The 18,478-nt window shown below is 42.3% G+C and overlaps 1 protein-coding gene across 2 annotated transcripts in view; it reads left to right on the forward strand.

The window, feature by feature from the left end:
• LOC146205858 (terminal nucleotidyltransferase 4B-like) overlaps nt 1-18,478 on the forward strand; it is a 65,861-nt gene that overhangs the window by 43,721 nt on the left and 3,662 nt on the right. For both annotated transcript variants that reach the window (XM_084590507.1, XM_084590508.1), the window contains exons 2-7: nt 3,828-3,951; nt 6,765-6,811; nt 8,157-8,277; nt 9,252-9,347; nt 11,023-11,374; nt 13,157-13,280. In XM_084590507.1, the coding sequence (XP_084446633.1) occupies nt 3,828-3,951; nt 6,765-6,811; nt 8,157-8,277; nt 9,252-9,347; nt 11,023-11,374; nt 13,157-13,280 (864 nt within the window). The remainder of the gene's footprint in view (nt 1-3,827; nt 3,952-6,764; nt 6,812-8,156; nt 8,278-9,251; nt 9,348-11,022; nt 11,375-13,156; nt 13,281-18,478) is intronic.

Below are 18,478 nucleotides of genomic sequence, written 5' to 3' on the forward strand. Positions count from 1 at the left end.
GGTGGTGAGAAGCAAGAGCAGCAAGCAAAGCAGACACCGAAAACTGCACTAGGAAATTTGTTCGGCTGCAGAGAGCTACATGAATTGTTATAATTTAGCTGTGAAAACGAGCAGCTAAGTACATCACCATAGAGCCTCTTTGTTAATGACAAGTGTGTCAAGCCTTCAAAGGCATGCTTGATGTGTTATGCAGTTACGTCACAAAGGTGCCAATCACTAGAAATGTTCTCAAAAGTGTCTAACACACACAGGGCCTATTGCCAACATGTTAAAATTGAGGAAGCCCCAGTGTAGGTAAAAGGATACTGTGAAGAGTCACAGGCAGGAGACAGTAAAGAAGGTAACGGCGGAAAAAGACTATCCATTCAGCGCTGCCTATCCACCCTGAAGGCGCTATACTGACGAAGGCACAGAAATATTTCAGCACAGGCATAGGACAATGAAGGGTCTGCGAAAGGTAGCAGAAATATGCTGCTCATTAATGTGAACTCCAAATCAGTGGTGGTGCTTGAGCATATCAAAGTTGTAAGCTCCATCTTTGAATCTATCATGCCAAAATGGCCGCAAGCTTTTAGTCAGACTTGATGTCCAATTATGAAATGTACAAGCAAGCATTCCATTTGTTGATAGTCTGTCCCAAACTGTTGCTCATGTCAGCTGGCATTATGTTAAAAATCTATAAATATGTTGGCTGTTTGTCCTGTTGTGTTAGAGATGCCTGTGTAGTCAGCAGAACATTAAGCTTTGAAAAAAAAACAACAAAAAAAAAAAACAAATCAACTTTTTTTTATGTCAGGAGTAGAAAATTGCTATTATTGAAAGCATTAGATCCTAAAAAACATGCTCCAACCCTCTTTTTACTGCTCCAAAATACTCCAGCCTGCTTCCACCCCTGAAGATTTGGTGGCGCTACTTTCACCAGGCAGGGCCATTTGAGTGAGAAAAGTCTTAGCTTCCCTAGAAATACATGGAACCAAACGTTTTCAAAGTGGTTTTTCCAATTTCGTGGTGCAGAGGAAACATTAACATCCTAGAACATATTGTGAAAGTATGAGATGTCATTACAACTAAGTATTTTTAAAACACCGCGAAAGGTGCCCGAAGGTAGAGTGCTTTGAAAAAAAAAAACAAAAAAAAAAACGACAAAGCATGCTGCATCACTTTGAAATCGGTTCATGCGTCCCAATGTTTGTTGCGAAGCCGGACATAGCCCTGAAGTGCTAATCCGTTCGGTGCTTCCAATTGCACATGCTTGTCATGTAATCGGACATGCTGCTGTGTAGGCTACATTCACTGTTAAATACTGCTGCACAAACATTTACCCTGGAAACAGTCCTCATACAGCACAATAAACGGACCGTACTTACGCACACAGGTTGCATTTGCGGACACTAAAAAGGGTACGCTAAGGGTACGCTAAGGGTACCGCATCGAAAACACCTGGAATTCACTGTATTTGCGGCGCTCAACAACTTTCCTTTCACATCTCAGCATTTAGAGCAATATTTAAAAAGTGAACTATTTAATGCCAACTTATTATTCGAGTAGGCGGAATGAAAACATCAATGGTACTTTTACTCCTAACAGCACTCACTTGATTTCATTTAGGAAGGAAGCTTAGTTTTTTTTTTGTTTTTTTTTTTAAATTTTTAGTCCATCTTAGCTGGGACACCCTGTATATATGGATTCAGGAGTGATGACAATAGCACTTCTGTTCCATTTGCCAGTGGCAGAATTGAGCACCTCTGTGCATGGCCACAGTGGAGCGATTGCAGGGCGAGCACCACTGCAGTTCCTCCAGTTATCACCCTACCAGTGGGCCATGAAGTGCATGTAGATGGCACAGTGGGGACTCGTGACAATGGCTATGTGGTTACTCTGTTTGGCTGCTGAGCAGGACGGTGCGGTATCGGATCCCAGTCATGTTGATGAAATACAAAGAGCACACATTGTACACTAGTGTGCCTCTTTCTGTCATCCTTTTTAATTCTCTCCATCCCTTCCCTCAGGGTGTTAAGGCATCGGCAAAGACAGTTACTGCATCCTTCCTCAATTTATTTTGAGGCATTTTGGTTTTGGTGCACGTTAAGCATGAGGGCACGAGCTGAAATGGAGATGTTTTTATGAAGCAAAATGCAGGCAGTGCCTCCCTGCTGTATAATGTTGGTACACTTTTAAGGCTGGACAGATCGCCTTTCTCCGTCCTTCTGCTTTTGACCTACGCTTAAGATAATGGCGTGAACCTCCTTCCCCCTGCTAGCCTTTATAGCAGTTATATTCTCGTTGTTCCCTTGCTTGCGTAAAGGATGCAAGCTCATTTACACGTGCAGGATCGCACGTACGGTTGTCACTGTAGAGGAACAGGACTTTAAAAAATTGCACGATGACACGAATTTCCCTACTTCTGTCTATTGATCTTGCACTGCCTCCTGTGGAATATGTTCCATTTGAGCAAGTAGATGTTTGAGTGGTTTTCTGAACACATGAACTTGCAGAAGTATGCATAGTAGTCTTTGTAACGGTCAACCAGGTAAATTGTGCGAGGTGTTTGGTGGAGTTTATACGAGTGTTTTAAGTAATGCTCAAAGACCTTGATGGAGGCGAGGTCTTCTGCTTAGTGACCAGTTACTTCTCATAATTGTTACCTTTAAAATTGTAGCACATGACAGCAACAATCTTTATCTTAATCCCTTATGTGATGGAAGCAGTATTAATTCAGTATGAGCACATACAGGGATAATCTTGTCAGCCTTATATTCATATTCTTGTAGTCATAGGCCTTGTGAAATGAGGCTAGGTAATGAATGATTGTGGATTAGCTAGCCAGTGTAGGTATTGTATCCATTCACAATAAACAAGAATCAGTTTCTATAATCTTTGAATGAAAAGTTGCACATCTCTATGGCAGTGATGGTGCATATCTGTTCGTAGAATAAGCAGCAATAGGTTCTTTAGGCATTGTCAGTGAATTGTTTTGCTTTATGCTTTTATTTTGGAGTGCATTTTCCAACAAATCATTCCATTTCATAGTTGCATATATCCGTCATGATGGAAACAGTAGTAGGTAGGCATAGAATAGCCAGTCATAGCAGGTGTGTCTAATTTTTTCTCTTGCTGATTGAAGGGCTGTGCCGTGAAGTGTAGAATGAGTCATCCAAAAATTACATGCCCCGTGCAGAAATACTGAAGTGTTCAAAAACTTTACTCAGCCACATCCGCATAATATTCTGCCCAAGTATGCAACCCAGCTGAAAGTCCTGAAGTGTGTGGGACTGCTTGGCATAGCCGGCATGCACTGCGTGTCTGCGCTTCCACTCCAAGGAAGCAAGAGCACAAGATATAAGCACATGAGTTGGAAAGCCGCATTACAAACACTGCACTGACCCCCAGACCTCATTACAACCTGTAGCCCAGCCGCGACACTCAAAAGCTGGGCTGCATTTCATTGATATGTGTTGAAAGAATAATAAAAGGAGAGAAGCGTATCCAATCTGAGGTTTCTGCTGCTTTTACCTTGTAGTGTACATGTGCCAGCCATGATGGTTCAGTGGTAGTGGTGAGACTGAATCCTAGCCGCGGCAGCTGCATTTCAGTGAAGGTGGTATGCAAAATTGATGTTCTAAAATTTTGGCGCATATTGAAGAGCCTCACATAGGGGAAATAGAATTAAAGCCCACCACTTCAGTGAGCCTGTTTTATTTTGGCATGCAAGAATCTTTAATGCTTTCGATTTTTTTCCAGGCCTGATGTTTCGTGCTGTTTACTGTGTTTGCAACTGGCGCAGTTTGTCATTGCTGCATTTTTTTTTTTTTTGTTAAATGTTGCAGGCTTCACGATGAAATTGAAGAGTTCTACAGATACATGCAGCCAACTCCAGCTGAGCATCAGATGCGGTTGGGGGTCATCCAGAGGATAAAACACGTCATCCTTGGTCTTTGGCCACAAGCTGAGGTGCTTTGGAGTTTCATTCATTCATAATCTTATTTACCAATATACTGTGTGCCTTTAGCTATTCTGATCCTGAAAATCGAAGCAGCTGCACCTGCAGTGATGGTTTGGCTATGTGGGCAGTTAGCGCCAGGCTAATGCTTGTATGTTGTTCATCAGGTGAAGCGATAACTGTAGTTGTGGATTTGCTGTCTTCCTGTGCTCCATTGTATTAGACTTTAGAGCGCAACTCTTGTACGCCCATTCGGCGGTTGGGTCGTGTCACCGTTGACGCTATTGCCAGCATAATGGAACGAAGGAGAGTCATGAACTAAAGAGAATTTTTCAGAGAAGGAAGAGCCACTCACTCATGGATTTTCTTTCTCTTCTGAGAAATTATCATTGGCTCGTGAGAAAAATTGTGCTCTATAACTGCACGTACGTGCAAGCATCTCTTATTTTTTGCCTTAATACATTGCAAAAAATACTTAAGTACCTGTACTCAAATTTCACATTAGTGAGTATCGGAGTTGCCCTAGACTAGAATTTCTTGAGCTTGTGCCTTAACAATGTTCAGCTTACTCCAGTGCATGTGCTCTTGGCCATTTGGTGTTTGTTGTGAAGCTGTACTACTTTTTGTTCATGGATGCATCAGTGTTATGTGGGATGACACCATTTATGCTTCACGAGTGTATCGTCCTGTTCGATGCTGGCATTCAGTGTACCGGTTGTCATACCTTGTTTTCTAATTAGTTGGATTGAGTGCCAGTTTCATAGTGGTGCATTTCGTAGAAGCTGCTCATTGTAACCGTATAAAAAGGTACCGCAGTTATCTGCTGCCATTTTGATCAGCGGTCATAGTGCATATTTCATTTTGAGGGCGCATATATTTGCACGTCATATATAAACAAACGCAGTGTAGTGTAGTGTTGCCACTGTAGCTTAACTAGGAGAGCGCAGTAGGTCAAATGCAGGTTAAAGGGTTTTATTTTCTTGCACCTTTTGTTCGCACTAAGTTCTTAATTAGAGATTACTTGGAACACTGAATTTGTATTTGCATATTCTTGGGTACTATGATTTGACTTCCGGCATTTAGATGTCTTACTACCTTACCTTCTGGTCTCTGGCTGCACCTTACAGTAGACTGGCCTTTATTGGTGATCTTCTTTAGTGTCTCCTGTGTACAAGTTGCACCTCATTGTTTTGTTAGTGCTATAAAATTGTTCATAAATGTGAATATGTACTGCCATTACTAGTACTTTGGATATCTGTGCGAGACTGATTGCCTGGTCGTCATTCTTTTCGTCACCGAACCATTTGTGGTAGGTGCCACTGTGTTGTCTTGCAGAAATTTCATTCGAGGGAATTTATGCGTGCACGCACACACAAAAGGTGCTTTGAGAAGTCTATCATAACCGCTGCCAAGTCTGTCTGGCGAGGCTGGCCTTAGTTGTTTATGTGCCATAGGACTAGATATAGTTTACATTGTGCTGGGTAGTTAAATTAGCTCAGCCGTAAGAGCCGTTAAAAAGCCCATCTACAGGGAGGTCAAAATGTCGCAGAAAAATTTAAAAATCTAATAATTTAAAGCACAGTAGCTCCATATAGTTTTCACAGAAATGGTGCTTATTTTAATGGAAAATTTTATTTTCACATTTGTGACCTACAATTGGTGTTGTAGCCTACTCGACAAACTGAGGGATGAAAAAGCTGCTATTTAAAAGCTGCTCCTTCACTTGAGGTTCCGGTTCTTGGGTGAGATTGGCTGGTCCTGCCACGGTGGCTCTTAAGACTCTCAAATACTCAACCGGAGTACCCCGGTTCGAACCAGACTGTCATCGGCTGCGTTTTAGTGGAGGCGAAATGGAGAGGCATTCATGTGCTGTGGAATCTCAGTGCATGTTAAAAATCTCCAGGTGGTCGAAATTTTAGGAGCCGTCCACTACGGCACCTCTTTCTCTTTCCACTTTCACTCCCACCTTCCTCCCTTCCCTTAAGGCCTCGGTTTACATGTCCACAGAAAAAGTTTGACAAATGCTGTGGCTTTCTTTTCCTATAAACAAATTTTTTTCTTTAAAACAAGGCAGTCTTTAGACTTTCAGTGAATTAATACAACAAAGGAGTGCTTATATCACTTTTTTCATCTTGTGCGACCTAGACTTAACTTTGATGTTATAGCCATTGCTTGGCTGTTGAAATGAAAACAGGTCAGAAAACAAATTCCATTATAAACGATTTAGTGGCCATAGGCAAATAGGGCATGGTGATCAGCTTGTAATAATATGTAACTCAGAATTTTAAAGCATAAAAAAGTATTTCCTTAAAGCTGAAAATAAGAAAATGTACTCTCCCTGCCTCTTCTACACTGCCTCCTAGCAGAACCAGCACTTGGACAAGTCACTGCACTGGCCCACATGCTGTGGTAGGAAACAGAGGTGGAAGTTGTGTATCGCAGCGTATAAAGTCATGCTATTGACATGAAAAGTGTGGCATACGTCTGTCCAATAGACAGGCATTGATTGTTCCAGTGCCTTTTGTGAGGATATTTTTTTGATTGAGCTCACCTAATTATGCATTGCACATCCACTAGGCCATACTGATTCTAGTTGTAGTCACTCATGAAAATAGACTAAAGGCCGAATTCAGTATCTCTCATATTAGAGTATTATCCTCTTATACTAAGCGCACAAATCAGTGTCAGATTTTATTCCCGAGAGTTATTTGGGCCTGAAAGGGTTAAAATGTGTAGTGTTTGTATTTGCAAGTTTGTATGGCGATGCTTTCGGCTGAAAAGTGTGGGGAAAATTCACCTTTTGTATGGCGGAATATACTTCCAGGTGGAGATCTTTGGGAGCTTCCGGACTGGCCTTTATCTTCCTACCAGGTAAACAAAGCATGATCATGGCATTCCATTTTCCTGTCGCCAAAAATGTGTATTGAATCCCGATTGTTTTGTAGGTAAACCAATGGTAATTTGGAAATTAGTTGTTGGGTAATAGCTGCCATTGAATACTTATGAAGATGTATATTGCAGGAAGCTGGCGATGACTTTACGATATTTTGAGAACCGTACCATTTACTCACATAATTAAACCACAGTAGAGATGGCCTTCTTCTTAGTAGTCTTTGTGCCACCTCATAAGGCATGTTGATGCATTATGCTATGGCGTCTCAAAGCCTGAGTTGCTTCGAGACTTTAAACCCCCATAAACCAAACCAAACCAAGTTTACTGGCTTGCCTTTCTGCACTCGCTATAGTGCAGGCACCCAGAGGTGTAGGTATTAGCAGTATATAAAAAATTTCTAGCTTGAACTAATTCTTTTTACCCAAGCAAAAAGAAGAAAAAAGAAAAAAAAGTCGGGGTATCATGCGTTCAGAAGAAAACTGATTCATAAATGAAGAAAGGTGCTTCTTATTCATGTTTTGGGAGATATCATTGACCGTTTGCTGATTCAATGTCTCCCTTCGTGCTGCTTTTACTTCTGCATGCTTTTGAGTTTCAGCTGCTGGTAGTGGTGCAACATCATATTGCTGATTGTGCTTTTCTTCTGGATTTGAGAGCAAAGATAGTGAATAAACTCTTTGGCTTCAGCATTCTGGGAAATAGCACCATTTTTTACGCTTTGTCTCGTGTGGTGCTGTGTTGGTGTAATCGACTGCACCAACAGCGGTGGTCGAGGAATTGGTGCCAACGAAGAAGAGTCCCTGTGTTTCTGCTCTTCAATGTTTAGAAAGGCATTGCCCCAGAAGACGTTAGTGTCGGCATATTTTTAGCTGCTAAGAGTTTTCTTTAAGCCCTTAAATTGGTTTTTTATGCTAGGGCCTAGCAAACCTTGATGCAAAATGATCACCCAGGATATCTGGTATATCCTGCAAGAAATTTGTTTGTACCTATTTTGTTCATCTTTCTGCCACAGGGTTGACTATGCAATTAGTTGCCACGTATCACTTGGGCTAGCTCTTTTCTGGTGCATTTTATCACAAGTGGCTTCACTGTTGCTCCATTCCATTCACTGATTGTGATTAATGACATCTCTGATGTTATTTTGAAACTTTTGTGGGGGAATATTGAGCGTATTTGATCATATTCAGTCAACTGTTTTCGTGTCAGTTTGCGAAAATTGCTGGGAAAATGCCAATTTAAAGTGGTATATTGACAAAAAGGAATGTTAATTTGATTTTTTTTTTTTTTTTGCTTGTCCTCTGACATACTTTGTATTTCCTTTAGTGACATTGATGTTGTTGTCCTCGGCAAGTGGGAAACATTGCCTATGTGGACGCTAGAGAAGGCCTTGCTAAGTCATGGAATAGCCGAGCCACAGTCTATCAAGGTCCTTGACAAGGCTTCTGTAAGTTGTTTTCCTTACCAGACTGTTGTAAACATGATCCTCATGCTCACTGTATACCTGCATTGGTAGGTACTTCCACGAGGAAGGCTTGCTGCAGCACTAAGTGGCTTTGCCATTATGCTGCCAAACGTGGAATTGCATGCTTGTTTATTAGTTAGGATGGCCACATTTAACTCGATACCATTTCTAGAGGTGCTGATTTGTTTAGTTAAGAGCCATTAGAATAACTCAGTGTGAATGAAGAGCTGCAGCCTTCTGCATACCTTGCAAGTTATAGTTGATACTGTAGCACATTTTAGCATGCTGGTGACTGCTGGTACTGCTACTATGGGACACTGGCAATGTGCATGTACAATATGCATGTGCAGTCAGTTGAAGATGGTTTTCCAATGGGTGTAAGGTTTCCCCTAGGCCATGTGCTAATTTCCATGAGGTGAAATGCTTGGAAAAGTATGACTTTGGCACTGCCTCATGGAGACTAATAATGCGTTAGCCATGGCTATCTTTGGCCAAGCTACCCTTGCACCATTAAAATAAAATTGTCAATCAGCCGAAGAGTGTGGGGACAAATTGTGGTGGTAAAGTAGCAGTAGGCTGTAATGCTTAAAGGCGAGCCAAAGCTTATATTTATCTTTCGTGAAAGTGCTATTTTTCTTAATTTAGATTTTGGGACATGAATTTTTGGGTTGGATTTATTTGAAGTGACCCCCATAAGCAGGCCTTGCAGAATACTGTGGGCAGATTTTTACTCCAAATTTTCTATCAGCATTCACTTAAGAAGACTGCTTAAAGCCTGCAAGTTTTATTCTAGCTGAATTAACTGGATAAAAGCCAATATTTATTTGAATGGATAGTCATTTTCGTGGCTCAATTGCTCCAGAGTTCTATCCTTGCAATCTAACAGTTGCATATTGCTTAACGTTAGTCATTGAATACAGTGCAAGAGTTCAAAATGCATTCTTCAAATATTTCAGGTTCCAATTGTGAAGCTGACTGATGCAAAAACAACAGTCAAGGTTGATATCAGCTTCAACATGAACAATGGAGTCAAAAGTGCCTGCCTCATTCAGGTAATCCTTTTGCAGTTAAGATGACTGTAGCCCAGTTTTTCTTAATTTTTTTCATCATTGGGCACAGCTTGTTTGGCAGGTTGTGGTAAGCTGCAGTAGCTGAGACCCTTGATTTATTTCGTGAAAATAATGGTTTTAAACATATTTTTGCAGAACCACATTTGCAGCCGCATTTTTTTTTTTATGCTATTGGTGGTAATCAGACACCAGTAGGGATGACAGTACGATAAAAATTTGCATTTTACCTTATTTGGATGCGTACAACTTTAGGAAGAAGGCCTGAGAAAATTATAATGCAATTGCAAACTGTTGAAGCTAACTGTAGTTGAGGGCCCACCAAGAGAACTCGTAAACAGCACGCTAAAAATACAGAAGTAGCAGATAAGGCCTTATTATTTAAGAGGCAGCACTTCATATGTATGTCACAGTGGGGTGTAGTCAAATCTCCAATACTTTTCGCATGCAGCCTCCCATGCAGCAGCAGCTGCTGTCGCCACCCCAGTCCTGCACCAATCTGCCCTTATTTGCTTTCTCTACTCCACTAAACTCATTTTAGTGCCTTCTCTTTTTCAACAACCTGCACAGCCTTCTTTCTGTATCTATAACCGCATTCTCCTTTGCACTTGCATGCCATGCACTTTGCCCCAACGTCATTAAAATGTTTGCTTTTCCTAGCAGCTCTTTAGTAAAGGTTGCTTCAGCTGCCTTGAAAAGCTAAAAATTGCCGACACTGCTTGGTGTGTCACTGTTTTATTCCCATCACGCTGTTTTAATGTATACTTATATATGTTTCGCATACATCAATGTTTTGCTTCCAGTCACTCGCAGTTTCACCATACTGCGTGCTTCACTGGAATGCTTCGCCACGTAGACCGTGTGGTGAAGCATCCTCAAAATGCAGCATGGTCATTTTGTAGAGGCACCAGTACTACTGTGTCACACTGTAAAAAGGGTAACAGAGGCTTGAAGATTTTGGAGCAATTCTTCAGTGTTCCCAACGATGTGCGCAAAGTAAAACGCTTGATGAAACTGGAAAAAACTGTCTACTCGGGTTTAGTCTCTAATGTGGAGATTCATGCAGGTGTTCATCAGATAAAACTACTGCTATGCAGTATTTTGCAGGCTTTGAGGCCAATTTGATATTTTTTCATTCCCTTGGAGGCCGAATTTGTTTACTGTAGCTGTGAGGCAAAAAATGCGCCTAGTCGCATTTAATGCCATTGGTTTACTCCAGAGTGCTTCAAAATATCCCATAAATTGCTTAAAACCTGCTTAAAAATCTCTTTTGCTGCTCCCGTGCCTGCTCCAAAAAGCCACCGTACTTCAACCCCTGATAATGCAAAGTGCATTCTGAAGCATTATTTGATGTCTCTCACAGAATTTTTGTTCTTTGTTCTCGATCCGTGGAATTTCATATTTTCTTGTGCAGAAAGCTGGGTGTCTGAGCAATAGGCAAAAGGCATGGAAGCCGCTGTCAGCTTTTTGTGGACAGCAGTAATTTAGATTTCACTTTACCTATTAATAAAGTGCTATGTTCGGCATAGTGGTTCCTCATATTTTTCTTAGCCATTTCCTTTTTGTAGTAGTGCTTGAAGAGTCGGGAAAAGGCACTTGATGAGTGGTGTTGTTCACACATCACATGCCTGTAACCATAGTATTTTTCTTCCCTCTGCAGTCATTCAAGGAGAAGTTTCCTGCACTTCCCAAGCTGGTGCTGGTGCTGAAGCAATTTCTCCTGCAGCGGGACTTGAATGAAGTGTTCACTGGCGGCATCAGCTCCTACTCTTTGATATTGATGACTGTGAGCTTTCTGCAGCTGCATCCACGGGGCGGGGATGCTCCATCTCCAAACCTGGGCACATTGTTGCTAGAGTTTTTTGACCTCTATGGCAAGCACTTCAACTACTTTGTGACAGGAATTCGCATTAAAGATGGTGGTGCATATATACGAAAAGAAGAGATGCAGCGTGATGCAGGGGACTCGTACCGTCCATCTATTCTTTGCATCGAGGACCCTCTCACACCAGGTGAGCTTGCACATTCTTACATCTGTGTGCACGACCTTACACTACCTTTCAAAAAACTGTTAATTCGCATAGCTTGTGCTAGTATTATGTTGAGCTGACATAAACACCACACCTTATCACCTCAGTCACTTCTTATTGCAACAGACCAGAGTAGGGAGTGACCCAGCGATTTATTTTTAGCCTTCACGAGCCTGACTAAAGCTTAGCGTTCAGATCATATTAGTCACCAGTTAATAATGGCATGTATCTTGCGCCACTCATTTTTTCTATTGGCAAGGGCTTTGAAAATGTAGGTTTTTAGTGCGAAAAGTCAGTTTATCTTGGCCTTTTTTGCCCTTGCCGTTAGATGGTACACCCCTGGTATGCATCACTTAAACTGAATTTTGCTCATAGCATGTGGGGACATCCAGAGCCATATTAAAATGCAGTGCAATGAAACAAGGGTCATTATTCACAAACTGTCTGAACACAGTTAGTCACTGCCAACGGTCTACCATCAGCACCAACTATAAAATTATTTGTGTTTAGCTAGTGGGGATTGGGCCTTTTGAGGGACTGATCGCACAGCAAGCTTGCATTTTGTCAATATCTGCAGGGGAGCTTTTCTGAACACTGCTGTAAATCCTCCTCTCCTTCCTGCCTGCTTTGTCCTTGCATCCCCATTAGGTCTATGTGAGGTTCAAATGAATTAACAGGAGCTGTTGGCGGGCTAGTTGGTGAATGTCTACTGTAGTCATGGTGAAATTGCGCAACAAACACTTGTTTTGTGTCGTGTTTGTTGCGCAATTTCACCATGACTACAGTAGTTCAAATGAAGTTCAAATTATTGTAGTGCAAAAAAAATTGGTTGGCTACTCTACTCTAAAAACCTATTGCTACATCTGCTGTAGCTGCCATAGTAACAATGCAATGTGAACAGGGCTCTCGCATAGGAACTGGTAGCATTCCTACACAAGTAGTGTCTTTTACTCCATACCAGCATTTTGAGTCGCGTTTCGCATGAAAGGTTCAGCAATGGCTTGCCATCCAAAGCAGGACTATCCGCACTCCGTCAGTACTCGGCTGCCATGGAGTTCAGTGGCTTCCAGCACACTGCCCCATTTTATCTCCTCGATGCTTACAGGCAGTGTGAATTTCGATGATGCCGTTAAGGCAATTTTTGCAATTCTATGGCTGCTAAGACTTGACCATCTTCAGTCTCGCTTAAAGAAAGTCAAGGTGTATGGCGTTATATGATGTATGTTGCGCTTTCCGAACTGGTTTCTGGCAGAAAAATTACTTGGAAAGGCTTGATTTTGGTTTCTGTCTGACTGCAAGCTGTACTTTGTCAAAAGGGCACATTTTGTTGCTCGTATAAGGGCCATTGGCCACATTGGTGGTTCTCAAACTGAAAGTGGTGCCTGTATGAGGAGTGAGGCTGCATTCTTTGGTCAGCCTCTTCACCTACCACGTTGGGTTCGATGGTGCTCCGGCTAAGCAATGGCTTCGTTTTATCTTTGGTACTTCATCTTTGGAAGTCATGAAAAAGCCCCTCACCCTCGAGGGACCTCCAGGCAGTCGGTGTCTGCATCTGAAGACCTCATTTTGATATGTACAAAACACCCTGCTCGAGAGAGGTGGAATCCCCCTCCCCATTTGAACACCGCTTTAAAGAACCCTAGGTGGTTCAAATTTCTGGAGCCCTTCTCTACGACATTTCTCATAGCCAGAGTTACTTTGAGACATTAAACCCTGTAAACCAACCAGTTTCTTGGTATTGGCTGACCTTTTATTTTTTTCCAGGTAATGATATTGGACGTAGCTCATATGGAGCATTGACAGTCAAAAAGGCCTTCGAGTATGCTTTCATGGTACTCAATCAAGCAGTGCACACCTTTCATCCTGCCATGAGTGACCCTAAACAGAGGTAAGGATCCATTTTGACACTTTGTGGTCTAGTCTCTTCAGAACGCTGTGGTAATTATTATAGGCTGGGGAAATAGTTTGTCAGTGTCTGATGAGAAACTGTTTGCACTTTAACTGCCTCCGAAATAAGGTTCAGAAAGCGGCTATTAAATACTCGCAATAGTTTTAGTATAGTGGGCTTTGCATACTTGACAGAATAGTGAGCCCCGAGTTCATGTACACAGAATGGTAATGAAGAAATGGTGGTAGTGTGTGTGTGCAATTTTCAAAGTTAGTGCTGCGGCTTTTGCATATTTGGCATCAAAACATTGTGCTGTGCTTGGAACTGAGATTTCTATTTCAGCTGAATTAAGTAGTTGAAACCTAGGTTAACAGGTTTAGCAGTAACTCCTATTTTTGTTTGACCGACTTGCTTCAATGGCAAAGTGTACAGTGTAATTTAGCCCAGTTTTTAGTCTATTCTGGCACCCAAGCCTGAAAGAGTCACAAGCCATGCTGCAAGAATCTGCAACTGCTCAGTGTTACAGAAACAGGTTTTGGGGTTTGTCACTGTTTTGTGTATTGCAGTACATATCATATTGAAAGCATTCTTGATCACCGTGGAAAAATATTCTCCCACCGTGTTATCCGGGCACTAAAATGGGACCATCCAGGCATCGAACGAATTTAATGAGGAAAGTTTGCTCTCTGCTCACTAGATGACCGGCATAAAAATGCTAGGTGCTGCCCCAAACAAGTTATTACCTCACTGCATTTCAGTTTTAAGACATAATGCTGAAAGGTGCAAAATTATCCAATTTCTTGGACATAAGTATTTAGAGCTTTGGATAATGGATAACCTTAACTAGAATAAATCTAGATTGTCTTAACTAATGCTAACACAAAATTATTTTTTCTTCAAAGGCCAGTTAAACTTTCCACTCCTAGCATTCGGCTACTTGCATACAAGTCCATCGTACCTCCAATACTAGACTATGCTGCCATCATTTAGAACCCGTATACCGAAACTAATATCAGTAAAATTGAAAGTGTGCAAAGAAGGGCCGTTTGCTTTGTATATAACATCGTCTGCAAAGCATCTGCAAGTGCACATACTAACAAGAGCGGGTTTAGTTTCATTAGTTAACAGAAATTGTGTTGTCTTAAATTTCTGTATCAAGTAATTATCAGACATTACAACACAGGTTTTGCGGACATTATTTCATTTTCATCAGGGTTTTGCGCTGTTAGAACTCCTCCCATGAATTGTATGCTTTGTGTATTCTCATCCTGCTATAATCCCTGCACGGGATTGCAGTATGTATAAACAAAAATAAAATCAAAACCTGCCATGAATAGAGGCATGTGCCATAGCCAAAATGAAACGTCCTTGATCACAGTACGCCTTTTAGTCAACGCTTCTATCTCTGCCGCACTCACTGCATTGGCACAGCTCGGCCACCAGAGTTGTGTCACCGCCGTCAGTATGAACATGCAACCTCTAGTCTCTAACTGCATTTTCGAGCTTCGGTCCGCCGAGGTACATGGTTACATGGCAAAGCATTGTGCATAGCAAATGATGTCGCCGTCACAGCTGTTTAAGTTGAGCAGTGGAGTCATACACGACAGGACAGTCCTGGTAATAAACCCACTTCATGCTTGCATCTACTCAATTGCTGGAGGGACAGTGATTCTTTTTTCTGGCATGGTTTTTATGTGTCCATCATATGGTGTATGGTGTCACACTGTATGGCAGCTGAGTGGCTTCAGTGCCTCATACCAGACATTTAGTGGCACACAATTATTTGCTCAGTGTGTGTGTGAAAATGAGACTATTTGTGCGAACGAGTTTGAGCAAAAACTCGCCATTTCCACTGCTCAGTTTTGAGTTTTTGGCTATGGACGAGCCTGGAGGAAAGAACTGTAAGGTAATGAACTATATTGTTATGCATGCGCAGAGCACAGGATCATGTGCCGGCAAATGTTATGCCTCAGTGCCTCACTGTTTCCCCAGGAGAGTGCCCTTAGATCCCAAGAGGTACAGCTAAACAAAAGTTAGCTGAGGTGGGCTGGCTCATAATACCCAGAAATGTGGCGCAACAAACAAACACAAGCGAAGAGACACAATACACGCGCACACTACCAACTGTAATATGGATCTGAAAACACTTCCTCTTTGCCACTCCTCTTCTTCTACACTCAAGTACATCTAGTCTTCCTCTTCTTGGCTAAGGGGATATTTGCACTTTCTTCCCCGCAGAACATAAACATCTTCCAAGCATGGCAGTCACCAATTCTACACTCACTTGTTTCTCCACACCTCTGCTTTGCCCAGAAACTAATACCACGCTGGTCTGTCACAAAGACCACCACATAGTCACACACTAATAACCACCCCCACACATGTGCAGTAGGACATGTCCATCCACAACACATCACTTGTGAAGTCCCTATGTATTGAAAAACTATAACCTGCCAACATGTCCATCCAAAAAACATCACTTGTGAAGTCCCTGTGTATTGAAAAAACTAACCTGCCAACATGTCTACAAAGCAACGAAGTCCATGTACTTGAGGGAAAAATCTTTAAACTACCATGACCACAATAAGTGAGAGATGTCCAAGAATAACAGCTTTAGGCCCGATAATAAACTCGTTCTTTGCATTACTCAAGAAGATTGCTCAATAAAAGTAAATTCTTTTCTACGTAAACTCAACATGTTCCCTCAAGTACATGGACTTCGTTGCTTCGTAGACATGTTGGCAGGTTAGTTTTTTCAATACACAGGGACTTCACAAGTGATGTTTTTTGGATGGGCATGTTGGCAGGTTATAGTTTTTCAATACATAGGGACTTCACAAGTGATGTGTTGTGGATGGACATGTCCTACTGCACGTGTGGGGGTGGTTATTAGTGTGTGACTATGTGACTATGAGGTGGTCTTTGTGACTGTCCAGCGTGGTATTAGTTTCTGGGCAAAGCAGAGGTGTGGAGAAGCGAGTGAGTGTAGAATTGGTGACTGCCATGCTTCGAAGATATTTATGTTCTGCGGGGAAGAAAGTGCGAATATCCACATAGCAAAGAAGAGGAAGATGAGATGTACTTGAGTGTAGAAGAGGAGTGGTGAAGAGGAAGTGTTTTCAGATCCATATTACAGTTGGTAGTGTGCGCGTGTATTGTCTCTCTTCGCTTGTGTTTGTGTTTGTTGCGCCACATTTCTGGGTATTATGCAGCACCAAATAGCCCCTCAAGCCGTTATTGTAGGCTGGCTCATAGTGCTTTCATGGCCAGAGCATGGTATTTGCCTGTAATCATTAATTTTTATTGCTCAGACCTGTGTATGAGTTGGGAGGGATAAGTCACAGGCCATTTTTATTGCCAATATCTCTGCTGCTACACATGCGAGGTAGAAAATTATTGTAGAGGAATGATACTCTTCAGTATCTGTCTGGCTTTCCTTACCATTGGTGGACCACCTGTTCATGCCCCTTTAAGGGAGGACGCGGGCTTTGAAAGTCGAAAAATCGCGAAAAAGTCGGCTTTTCAAAAAGTACATATCTCGGTTGTATATGTTATAAACTACCTTTCCTATAATTATAAACGCCTAATTCATCGTGGAACTGCTTTAAATTAAATATACAACTGGGCGCGGCAGCCCCAGAGTCGCGAGCGAACGGCAAAAGTACCCGAACTTCGCGCGCGCAGCATTTCTCTGCCGCTGAACCGAGCGCTGCCATCTTGGTCTTGTTTTGTTTGTGAATGCTTGCCCTTTTCCATATTGCCTTCGCCGGCAGCGTCCGCGGCGTAGCAGAAGCATGGCTCGCTTGTGATTGGGGGCCTCACAGGGATTGTTGAACTTCCCGCGTCTCGAATTCGGGCTGTGATTGGACAAAGTGCGCGCTCCGTGAGAATGCGGGGGATCGCGCGACTGCTATTGGCTGCTGCGCGCGCTGACGCGATGGCCCCTCCCCGGCGCGTCGTCTGCTCCGGCTTGCTACTGAGCTGGCGTTCTTTGTACGCTCGCTGAATCGCTTCACGTTTCACCATTTTGAGATCGCCGTGATCATCGCTCGTTACGAATTCTGGTGGCGTGTTTTGAACAGTTATGTGCACTTTGTGGATTATTGCACGGTCGGCCACGATGCGCGCTAAGAAGTTCAAAACACTGCATACGTCGTCGTTCTGTGAATGCCGTCCGAATCGCGAAGTTAGCGAAAAGCGTTGTCAACGGGCGCAGAGACGCTTCTATTAGTGCTGCTTCTGCTACATCACTACTAGACCGACTGCGCTGCCACTTCCAACTGCGTATCTTTCGCGTCAATGTAAGGAGCCGGCGTTTGAAGCGTGCCTGCTGTACCGACCTTATCAACCTCGGCGATCTCGGCCTCCCGTATCGCGTCTGTCATCGCAAGCGATAACGCGTCGTCAGCGTCGTGCGCTGTTCGCATGAAAATGCACTTTCCGAGGGAATCGGGGAGGTGGAGGCACAACGTGCTGCAGTGAAAAACAAACTTTAGACTTGAAAAAGCTGTTTTAAACTTCAAGGGCCATTTTCTCGGAATGAATTTTTTTCATGGTATGGTAGCTTATTCCCGCAGTATTTCTGGAACCGCTAATCGGATTCCCACCTGGTTTTTTTTTTATTGTGTGCCTGAATAAATTTCCGAGGTCAAGACAAGCTCATTTTTTTTAAATTATTGAGTCTGGAATTTATAATAAACAATCAAAATTAGGCTAATGCAAGTCCAATTTGTGGCACTAACCTCAATGCACTGCTAAAATTTTTCGGTAGGGAAATTAAAAAAAAGGGCTCTGTCTTGCCCTGTGGTACCTATTCAGGAACCTTCATAATGAATTTCATAGTGCCAACACATTTTGCAAGTTCACCAGGCATGGAACAAGGAACCCATGCGAACCATTCTGATATACTTCTCTAATTTGAGTACCAATGTGAGCAGCTCCATGAAACTTTGCAGTTATTAAAATGGCTGTGCCATGAGTCTACCCTGAAAATTTCATTCAATTATCTCAAGAAACAACAAAGTTGGTATTCAAAGGTAGCCTCCCCCCTTAAATGGTGTATAGGGTGAAACCCAATTTTTCTTTTTACTGTTCTTCAAAAAGTTTGTTCTTCTAGGTTTAAACTTTTTTGTTCTAGGTTAAACTGCTGTCAAGGCATTACACAGAAGATAGTTTCCCGAAAGTATATATATATATAT

Source organism: Amblyomma maculatum, chromosome 1, assembly GCF_055883805.1.
Source record: "Amblyomma maculatum isolate TAMU_Amacu chromosome 1, ASM5588380v1, whole genome shotgun sequence".
NCBI lineage: Eukaryota > Metazoa > Arthropoda > Arachnida > Ixodida > Ixodidae > Amblyomma > Amblyomma maculatum.